Consider the following 11,495-nt stretch of genomic DNA (forward strand, 5'->3'; position numbering starts at 1 on the left):
ATGAAAATCAACCATGTGACCTGCACAGCGAATTAGATTTCAGCTAATCTTCACAGGGTACACGGATATGATCTAATTGTGTCATAGTGGTGAGTTAGCCACCAATTAGCACTTGAACGCATCATCAAGAAGAAAAAAAAAAAAAAAAAAAACAGGGTTTGATTCAATAACAAAATTTATTTCAGGCTTCACATTTACATCATTGCCGCTTCAACCAGGTTCCAAATGTACAAAAAAAGAAAGACACCGGTAGACATTCATTAATAATGCAGAACGAATGTGTAAGATGGAAAATATTTGAATTCTTCTGCCTCTGGAGAATCTTTACATCCATAATGTGTGAATTATTAGCCTCCTCTGCTCCATATCCATGTTTACACTATCAAGTCAATTAATAATGCAAAGTACCAAAACACCATTAACATGTCTTGCTGACATTTACACACTCAGTTTGGAGTTTATTGTGAGGTACATCAAGCTTAAACTAATGCAGTTTAACACAAGTCCTGAATAAATCCTAGTTTCTTGTAAGTTATATTGCTGTTTATGCTTTTTTTTCCCCCAACTTGATTACATCAGTGGGTGTTGGCTAAATAACACAAGTGCTTATATATGTCCTCTCATTATATTATAACATAATACAACTTAAAAGTGCCCGAAATAACATCCTCCAAATTGTTCAGAAGTTGACAATCACCTCATAAACAGCTACTATCTTTGTGTACGTAGGATTTATTACAGAACTTTTATTTTGAACTGCCTCAGTTTCAGCTTTCTATCTTAGTGTCAAACTGAGTGTATTTTCATCATGTTTGCCCCCCACTCTTGATATTACTGCTAGGCACATTTTAGTGGAAGGCCGGTGTTTCTACAGAAAGCTGCTACTGGCACACACGGCAGGTCGGTCACTTGTGAAACTTCTTGCTGGGATCATTTGCGTGATCCAGCAGGAGTTGGCATGGTGTGAACTGATTCCCGTAGACGGCTTCAAACTGCCTCATCTTCTCCACCAGCTTGTCGGCGCCGAAGGAGTCCACGAAACGGAAGGGTCCTGGAAGAAGAAAGACAAATATGTCACATGTATAATCACAGGGAAGAAGTGAAACAAAGCCTGAACACTTCAATTCCTTTGATTGGTGAGGACTGTGTTTGTTCTGTGTCTCAGTGTGTGTGTGTGTGTGTGTTATCTTGGGCGGAGCTTGTCATCTCTAAATTGGCTTAATCAAACAGTAAATCTTGATTCAGACAAACTTTAGCAGAGTAATTAAACCATAAAAAAAGCAGAGAGATACAGACATAGGTCGGTCCCTTAGGTCCAGTTTTCTTCCTGAATATTTAGTCACTAACATCTTCAGACTTTCCATTCACACAAAACAGAAGAGAAGGAGTCTGATGCTGTGTACTCATGCTCAGCCTGTATGTCTCACGTGTGTGTCAGATTGCTAACACAAAGTTTGAACTCTGACCTCCAAGGCAGGGGGGGAATCCCAGACCAAACACGGCCCCGATGTCTCCCTCCAGTGGGTTCGCCAGAATTCCCTCCTGCAAACACAGCACGGCCTCGTTGACGAATCGAGAAACCAGCCTGTACTGCACATCAGAGTCTGAGGAACTGTAAAGAGATTTACAAGCAGGAACAGAATATTTGATTAGTTAATAAGTTTAAATTCGAACTCGTAAGAATGTCATATTAAATCAAGAACCAAGTGGTTTTGTTTTGTACATGAAACATTTCCTATAAAGGAACTAATCAAAAAAACTTGCGTAAAGCAGCAGCACTTTCTTTAATTCTTGCAAAAAATATATTAAAAAAAAAGGTTCATTTTGTAGCGTTAATCACTGCTTTGCTGTTTCTTTAACAGTCCAGTGTGAACTTACACAGCAGGATTTGGTGTCATCCTGTATTTCTCCAGGATTTCTCCGATATCTGGGTTGACTTCTTTGACTTTCAGTCCTGGCTGGTAGACGTAGCAACCCTTTCCTGATTTGCGGCCTTGAGAATGAAAAAGCACAGATTATTACACTTCATATTAAATATGTACACAGCAATAAAAAGTACAATTTTCCAATATGCATACCCTTGAATCCCATGTCCACCATGGTCTTCAGAACCTCCACATTTCCTCCACCGAAGCGGGAGCCGAAAGCTTTACCGAGGTCCTCTGCTACGTGGGCGGCGACATCAATACCGACTTCATCAGCCAGAGTAGCTGCACCCACGGGGAACCCGAATCCTGTGGTGAGTGCGTCTAACTTCTTGGGGTCGACTCCCTCCTGTAAATGCAAATAAAGACATTCATTAGGTATATTACAGCTATGTAAAAAAAAAAAATATATATGCCGCTTGTGTAAGCCCACACCATGCTAGGTCCTGAATCCTCCAGAAATGAATATATGTCACATAAACACAAGAACATAATAAAGAATTGTAAGCTACATTTTCCACTGCAGTAATATTACAAACCTGGAGTACTCGTACTGCTTCAGCCAACATGGGAGCCAGACACCTTGTTGTGTAGAATCCAGGGCCATCCTGCAAAACAACGACTACTGTTATCATAGTAAAATATTTTAATGGTAACTACAAGGTAGTTAAACAAGGTACAGAGGGGGGAAACCAATGACGTTTAACCTCACCCCAACGACTATGATGACTTTGCCCTGCTTCAGGCCGACAGCCACCGCAGAGGCTGTGGTGTCCTTGGACGTCTGATCAGTGGTTATAATTTCCAGCAGCTGCATCTTGTCCACTGGAGAGAAGTAGTGCATTCCAATCACCTAAATGTGAAGACAAATGATTAGTTTGCTGTTGTTTTTTTTATTCAAAGGCACTTTTAGACTTCAAGGCTTCTTTATACACACCTTGTCTGGTCTTTTGCTGGCAGCAGCGATGTCTTTAATGGGCAGAGCAGATGTGTTGCTGGCGAATATGCAGTGAGGGGAAACCACCTGCAGACAAAAACGTGTGAGAGATAGCAGCTCAATGGACTGATGTTTACAACGAAGTGAGAACCTCTTCTTTGATTTCTTTTTAGCAACACTTACAGCCTCCACCTCCTTCAGCACAGCGTGCTTGATGTTAATGTCTTCAAACACAGCTTCAATAACCATGTCAGCCTTCTCAAAGCCCCTGTAGTCCAGCTGGCCCGTCAGGTTACACAGTATGGAGTCTCTCTGAAAGGACGTGATGTTCTTCTTTTTGGTCTTGTCATTCATCCTTTTTTAGACAAGAAAAATACATCTATAATTTTTTAAATGTCATATTTCACAGCAGATTTTGAGGTTTAAGGTGAATCTATAATTTGACCAGAACTAAACGTACCTGCCTTTAATCAAATCTACCATTTAAAAACAACACCTAATATTCAGATGCCTGATATGAAAACTTACCCTTTGTAAACCTGCTGCTCTCCCCTGGCCAGTCCAGCCACTGTGGTGTCTTTAAGTATTGTGTGCACACCCTTATCCACAGTCACCTGAGCAACACCTGCTCCCATCAGACCTGCTCCCAAGATGGCAAGAGTCCTAGTGATAAACAAAAAGGACAAATTCATCATCCACTACCATAAAATATAGCAATAGAGAAGAGAAGATGATAAAACAACTGATCCCAAGACTCTTAAGGGCTCTTCCTTTAAATCTATGACTGCACTGTTTGACATTAATGTTATTGTCGACAGGCTAACAAACCCTCCTGTGTCAATAGCATCTGAATTTCATTCTACCAGGACCTGTAATAAATTTTCAACCAATCCAGAAAATTGGACAAACTGTCAGTAACTCATCATCAGGATCAGGGTATGTGTGTCCATTTAAAACCAACTTAAGCACCACAATTTAATCACATCAGTCCAGTTCTGAGTTCTTTACAGTGGCTCCCAGTCTGTCAGAGAATACATTTTAAAATCCTGCTGCTGGTTTATAAAGCGCTTAATGGTTTAGGGCCAAAATACATTAGTGACCTCCTGATTAATTACGAACCATCCAGACCGCTCAGGTCGTCTGGGACAGATCTGCTCTCTGTCCCCAGAGTCAGAACCAAACACGGAGAAGCAGCGTTCAGTTTCTATGCTCTTTATATCTAGAACAAACTCCCAGAAAACTGCAGGTCTGCTGAAACTCTCAGCTCTTTTAAATCGAGGTTGAAGACTCACCTGTTTACAGCTGCCTTTCATTAAACAATTTTAATAAGATTTTGAATTTTAACTCTGCACTGTAACTTTTAACTCTTTTTATATTTTTACTTATTTCAATTAATTTCATTTGAATTATTTTTATTTGAACATATTTTCAGATTTAACAATTTCAGTGATTTTTTAATTTTCTATTTTAATGTTCATTTTCTTTCCTCTGTCATAGTTATTTTGATGTCTTGTGTGAAGCACTTTTAATTGCCTTGTTGTTGAAATAAGCTATATAAATAAACTTGCCTTGCCTTATGTCAACATGAGTATATTTGTTACCAGTCCTGATTCAATATTTAACCGATGAACTTGTTTGAAATGTGCACTGCAGGTTGGATATGTTTAATTGTAATTTTCCCTGTTTGTGAAAGTGTTACACACTTACTTCACTTCTTTTTCAGGAGCTCCAAAGCGGTTCTTCTTGCATGCTACTTGACCGTGGTAGAGACCAATCAGAGCTGCCGATTCTGAGGTTTTTGCCAATGCGCCAAAATTCTGTGACAAACATCAACATTTGACATGTTCAGTACATCAATGTACAGCTCTAAATATTTCCTCTGCCATTGATTTAAACTCAAAGATCTTACCTGAGATTCTGCCAGGTATCCTGCAGTTTGGCCTTGTTCAACTCCAGTTTTTACACACTGGGGAGGGGAAAGAGGAAAGGTTACGTTTCAAATATGTGACCACATTTCAGAAAATATTCTTACATGATCAATACTTCATTTATTTTAATATTTTTTTTACATATAGTATTTACTCCTTAGGGAAAATTCTGGTTTACACCCTTTATTTTGGGAGACATGCTTCTCAAAATACACACATGAACAAACAGGACCGCGGACATGCACTAACGCAGAGATGTAAGAGTGTGGCTGTGTTTTTTTCCACAGTAAATGGATACATTACACTGAAAACAATGGGTGACATACCGACAAACTGGTTGGACTCCTTTTTCTAAAAGAATTTTGAGCCAAACTTGTTTCTCTTACCATCCTTCAGAATTCCTACAAAACATTTTGGCTTACAAGGAGTTTTAACTTACTTCAATTATTTTCAGGGGTGCGGGGTAAAGCCCTTTGCTCTGTTTCATAACCTTGCCATGTACTGTTTTGTAGATTTGATTCCGGACCAACTCAAAGCTCATGACGTAGTCTTGAATTTCTGGGGAGAAGAACATGAAATCATTAATGTAGAACTTCTTAGGCATGGTAATAAACCCAAGTGACGACAAGGAGGAAAATGGCCAATAAAGGCGGCTAACTTACTCTGCATCGTGCCTTTGTCTTTGCGCAGAGGGATCTTCTTGTTCACGATCCCTTTGGCACACTCTACAGCAACTTCCTCCAGGTACTCCATTGTTCTGTCCTCTGGACTCTTCAGCCCTGGTCCTGTAATACAAGCACAGAAGTCATGGAAAGAGTTGTATTAATACAAATATTACTGAAAGATCTGCTAATGCTCTCAGAAACACTCTTATGTCCTACAGTTTTTGACGAGTAGTGATTTACTAACTTAAGATAAGAGGCTACATGTCTTACCCAGAGGGTCTATGAGTTGGTCAACAAGCCCCATCTTTTTGGCTTTATCTGCTCGGATATTTCTCCCCGTCAGCATCATGTCAAAGGCACTGGGAAGTCCAAGCTAAGGATGAAAAAGACAAAAACAAACAAACATATGAACTGATTATACATGACTAGAGGTTTTCTTGTCACTCATGACCGTACACTTTGAAGGACAGGGTAGATGTAAACTGATTGACAGTGTAGGAGCCATGTTTGTGAAGTGCAAACACAAATTGTTCCAGCAGGTGTCGCCTTTGGGTTAAGGTGAAACTCTATATATAGGTAGGAACTATCACTCGGGTGTCAGGTGTTGCTAGACGGGGAGCAATTACACTTTTTCGACCGTTGTACGCCACGCTAGGAGGTAACAGGAATGATTGTAAATGGACACGTCTGGATTACTGTTTGAACAGTTCACATGTGACCGTAATCAAGACAATGAAGGAATGAGAACTAAATATTCCTAAACGAAGAAGATATTGGACTGTCTTTCGAAATCTCACGCTCAGGAGCGAAGCCGGCAAGCGCGTCAATGAATAGGCTAGATTAGCCTGTCTATGCAGCCCCTCAGTGGCTTTAAGTTTAGGCTTAGCCGCTATAGACAGGGAGACATAATCTGTTTGCAGTATGTCAAAGGTGCACGTAATATCTTAAAACGATTACGAGCATTAAGCAGATTATTTGGAGTTAAGTTTCATTCTGACAAAGATACCTTGTTATAACCACAAGACATCCTCATATACTATCTAATATCTAATCAAACATTCTGGATAACATGGAGAATAAGATCACAATACCAACCATTTTAGGGAGTCTCTGGGTACCACCAGCTCCAGGTAAGAGACCCAGCATCACTTCAGGAGTACCGAGAACTGTTTTCTTGCTCTTTGTTGCAATTCTGTACTGGCAGGCAATGGCAAACTGAAATGAAAGAAGGAGTCCATTAGATAACACATTACAATCACACATACCAGTTAAATACTTCCAGATTATTTAAGTGTATAGTTTTTTTTTTAGCTGAAATAATGTCTGCTTACTTCTAAGCCTCCACCCAAGCAAGAGCCGTTGATAGCAGCAACAACAGGCTTTGGAGATTTTTCAATCAGATCAAACATCCTCTGACCTCCCTGACTCAGTTGGGTGACCTCTTCTGCATTTTTGCAGTTCTGGATCATACTGAAAGAGATGTTAAGTAAATAAAAGTCAAAGAATTCCACATATCCAAGAAAGGCCATTTTGACGACTCATTCAAAATACAATTCAAGATTTTAATGTTGACAATGAATACAACCGTGTTGCATTTATTGTAGGGGGGAAAAAAAACGAATTCCCGACCACAAATAAGAAAAAATACAATACAAAATGTTCCCAAAAGTATCTGTACAACACTGTACAACAGCAAAAGGAGAATGCAACCGAAAACACTACATCCCACACATTTAGATTTTGATAAGCAGCGGATTAAGTGAGAGATCTCTTACTTGATATCGGCTCCTGCAATGAAGCATCCGGGCTTTGAGGAGATGAGGACTGCACTCTCAACTGCATTGTTAGCCCACACCTCTTTCATTACCTCCTCCAACTCATTTTGCATTTGGATTGACAGTGTGTTGACCTGGGGGGAATAAAAAACGACCATTTATTTCAAATTACATCTACATTATTCACAAGTGAAAAAATACATTCATTTTTTTTTTTTTTTTTTTTTTTTTTTTTTAAAAGGAGCTCACACCTTGGAGTTTGGGTCATTAATCCGTACCACGGCAACATTGTCCTTGACTTCATAGTTCACATGAGTAAGGGCTAAAAAAAAAAAAGAGAAGGAATATAATGTACAGTGATAAAATAATCGTGCCACTGACACTGTTGACCATCAGAAACTTTATACATGTGCCAGTAAATGTAGAATTACCTTGCATGACTGGAGCTACTGAAAAGGTGCGAAAGCTGCTCCCTAAAAAAAAAAAGGACAATAAAAAGGAGGCATTACATTATGTGTGAAACAAATTATACAAGTCATAAAACCAGCTAGAAAGTGTTTAGCTGCTTATCCATTAATGCCCATACACATTGAATTAAAATGGGAAACCTTGACTTAAAACATCCAGATGATAGTTATAGACGGTGTTCATATAATATTGCCGTGACCTCAGATTGTCTCAGCCATGGTGAGCAAGCCGGTGGAAAGTGACCCTTCACCTACATTCCCTGGCTACCATTCAAACACACAGAAACAACTCAATTACAAATCAATGGTTAAAGTATTCTCGTTGATTTTTTTAACCTGTCTTTCCATTTACACGTTTCACTCAAACGCTGGGAAAACATCTCGTTTTAAAACCTGATTTTAAACCTTGATTGACTGACTGGCTTGTGGCTTTCCGTAGCTGCCAGTCAAGTTAGCCCGCAAGCAAACTTAGCAATATTCAACACATAAGTTTTCTAGATAAAAGAGGAGGATAAAAAAAGTTCATATTTCATTTGATATTCTGTTTTGAGTTTATTTGAGATATATCATTGACAAGAACGGAGAACTACAATTTCCAATGAAGCTTTACCGCATTTCTTGTTTTGTCCTTCGGAGCTAACAGCTAGTCTAACGAGCTAATTAGCGATCTGCGGCACCTTGTAAATCCCGTTTTCCAATGTTCACCACGTTGCTACGCTTATGTATTCAAATACGTTTGGGTTTCTACCTGTGGAGACAGCGTATCTTCTTGATGTCAATCTGGAAAGAACACCAAGGGCTCGAACACCAGCCATGTTGGGAGCGGAGGTCAGTGAAGTGAAGCTGGCTGACTTAGCTCGCTGTCAAAGTAGAGCTACTATCATTGGTAGTTGTGGAGAAAAGCAAGGCAGGCGGCTGCGTGCCCGTTTCTGCAAAGCGATTCAATCGAAACACGACCTGATTGGCTTTCATCTAAAAATACTCGCATGCCATTGGCTGACCCAGAGCAACTCGCATCTGATTGGACGATCAATGCTACAAAGCTCAACGCAACGTTTCAACTTGCTGATCGAGAAAGAAGGCAGAAAAAAAAAGATGAAGAAATCATCTCTAGTCTGATAATAAACGATTAATTTAGTTTTTTTTGTAAATGTGTGTTCGGGGAGGCTCGTTGGGATAAATTCTCATCGTAAATGTATGCACTCGGCAAATATGCAGTGTGAAATAAGATTTCTGGATTAAGTTGAAGCATTTGCAGAATGCTACCACAAGACGGAGGCAGACAGACGTTTAACAAACTGTGAATGAAAATCACAGCTTGAACTGTGACTGTGCTGTTTGTTGTTTGTTGTTTGTGCTGTTAAGAGTAAATAGCCTTTAGGAAGAAAAAAAATGCATTGTTTCTTTGTTTTACTTTGTCATGTGTGATTTTGCTCTTAGGTGTGATTTTCGGTACTGACGACCATAATTATAAAGGCTTTGCCTGACTTTGTTTAATTTACTCTATTATATTGTGTGGTTTGGCTTCAATGCTTTATTTTGATGTCTTTATTTTTTATTGACTTTTAGTGTGTTAGTATCTTATTTATTTCGTCGAACTTATATTAGTCTTTTTTTCCATCTCGAAATGTCACTTTACCTCATTTGTTTCCTTATAATGAGTTCATGATAGTGTCCTCAGTCCGTGTGTAGGCCTACCTGTTTGTATTTTTCAAGTTTTTAGTAGTCATATTGTTAGTTATTGATTTGTTTTTATGTAAAACACTTTGTGCTTCATTGTTATTGTATGAAAAGTTCAAATAAAGTTTAATAGATTGATTGATTGAAGACTTTAGAAACAAATGTAAATTTGAAAAATTGTTCTCATATGTTAAAATCCTTTTTTGATTAATAGGTTTGACATTATTACCATCTAAACACAAACACATTGTATGAGGACTTATGTAATGTATCAGCAAAATGTATTTTTAGTGATTAACATTATGTATGTTCCTGGGTTTACTTCTGCATGTGTTATATATCTGTTAATGAATATTTACCTTGCATTTTGTTTCTGACTATTCAACTTTAAGAACAAGGGAGTTCAAGAAAATCAACAAGAACAAACAGGCTACTTATTATGAGTATTTTTTATAATTAAATAATATTATTTATTATTAACAAGCTCTTCGTAATTCCCAAATGCAAGCTGTTTTTCACATAATAGATAGATTCTGCATAACTTTGTAACAGCACTGTTTGGATTTGAGGGATTTTTTTTTAAATACAAAGTCAAGCTATATATTTGAAGGTCATTATATCACAAATTCATCAGCCTGTTTCAAAATTTCATCAAAAGTGATGAAAATTCCTTTCTATATTATAATTTGATCACAGCTCAAAAGTGACACCCCCTGTACATTTTGGTGAACTACATGTTTACCTCCCCTTGGAAAAGGACTCCTGCACTTCACACAGTGCATTGTTAGTAATTGATCCTCCCTGAAGTTTTCTCTAGGCGTTAGGGTGGAGAGGGCCTATTGTAGATTGAAGGATAATTCTCCCTTTATTGATGTAGCCAGTTATCACCATCTGCACTTTATGCAGCAGTAGCTCAGTCTGTAGGGACTTGGGTTGGTTATCAGAGGGTCGCCGGTCCAAGTCCCGGCACGGACTAAGTCTGGAAATTGGTCTGGTAGCTGGAGAGGTGCTGGTCCACTTCCTGAGCATTGCCGAGGTGCCCTTGAGCAAGGCACCAAACCCCAAAACTGCTCTGGAGCGCTCGCTGTGGGCAGCCCCCCTCACTCTGAGACCTCTCCATTAGTGCATGTCCATAGGATCCTGTTTGTGCATGTGTGTGTATTCTTATGTTTGTGTTTCATTAGACAGAGTGTAAAACTGAATTTCCCCTCGTGGGAATTATTATTATAATATTATTATTATATATTAGTATTAGTATTATTATTAAAACAGGAAAAAAACTTCAAGTGTTAAATGAACCCATCTCTATCTATTGGCTGAAATGAAAACTGAAAAAAAAACAAATACCAAACTCAAGTTTTATTGTAGGCTATTAGTCATGATCTTAATGTCATGATTCACATTAACTTAATAGGATCCTGTTTGTGCACATTCTTAATTTTTTATTTTTTTATTTTAATTCTACTGTGTTCACTTTTTGTCTGCAATCTTTGCTCTTTGCTGCTGTAACAATGTAAATGTCCCCATTGTGGGATAAATAAAGGATTATCTTATCTTATCTTAACTTGTCAGAGTTAGAGACAAAAAAAATCGAAGAACCAACCACACTTTATTTCCTGGCCTTTAATTTACTCTTTTTAATGTCCCAAAACTAGTCGCTATATATACTTAATACTTATGGTGGAAAGAAGGGTTGACAATTTTAATGGTGATTATTAGAATTAATGAGAAATTGAAGTAGGCTACACAAACAAAGCCTGTCTACTCTAACTAGGCTACTACTTAATGATAGGCAACTATAGTTTTATCAGTGTCAATTTCCTGCAACAAATAAAAACCCAGCAGCCACAATTAGAATTAACATTTCTCCCTCTCAATGTGAACGTATCCTTTTCTTTTATCCTTTTCACATAAATAAATCTTAAAACACTTCCGACTATTGACTCCCCGCGCATACCACCAGGAACATTTTGAAGGCAGCAGCAGAATTTCGAAGAAGGCGGGATCTTAAACATCGTCATTATAAAAAAAGAAAAAGAACCAATCAGACGTCAGATTTTCCACATAGCAACACCAATGAGAGACGAGGGACTTGTCTCGGTTGCGAAGGTAGTGGTA

The 11,495-nt window shown here is 38.4% G+C and overlaps 1 protein-coding gene across 1 annotated transcript; it reads right to left on the reverse strand.

Annotated features, from left to right (window-relative positions):
- Positions 1-157: 157 nt before the first annotated feature.
- Positions 158-8,599, reverse strand: hadhab (hydroxyacyl-CoA dehydrogenase trifunctional multienzyme complex subunit alpha b). Its single transcript, XM_020627630.3, has 20 exons — positions 8,446-8,599; positions 7,662-7,703; positions 7,482-7,552; positions 7,231-7,364; positions 6,787-6,925; positions 6,551-6,670; positions 5,726-5,828; positions 5,453-5,575; positions 5,230-5,348; positions 4,772-4,828; positions 4,570-4,679; positions 3,391-3,525; positions 3,046-3,217; positions 2,863-2,949; positions 2,638-2,778; positions 2,465-2,533; positions 2,079-2,274; positions 1,879-1,993; positions 1,467-1,612; positions 158-1,051 (listed from the first exon to the last, which is right to left on the reverse strand). Exons 1-20 carry the CDS (start codon positions 8,510-8,512, stop codon positions 906-908), a joined length of 2,292 nt encoding a protein of 763 aa, XP_020483286.1. The 5' UTR covers positions 8,513-8,599; the 3' UTR covers positions 158-905.
- Between the last annotated feature and the right edge of the window lie 2,896 nt (positions 8,600-11,495).

Source organism: Labrus bergylta, chromosome 18 (genome assembly GCF_963930695.1).
Source record: "Labrus bergylta chromosome 18, fLabBer1.1, whole genome shotgun sequence".
Taxonomy (NCBI): Eukaryota; Metazoa; Chordata; class Actinopteri; order Labriformes; family Labridae; genus Labrus; species Labrus bergylta.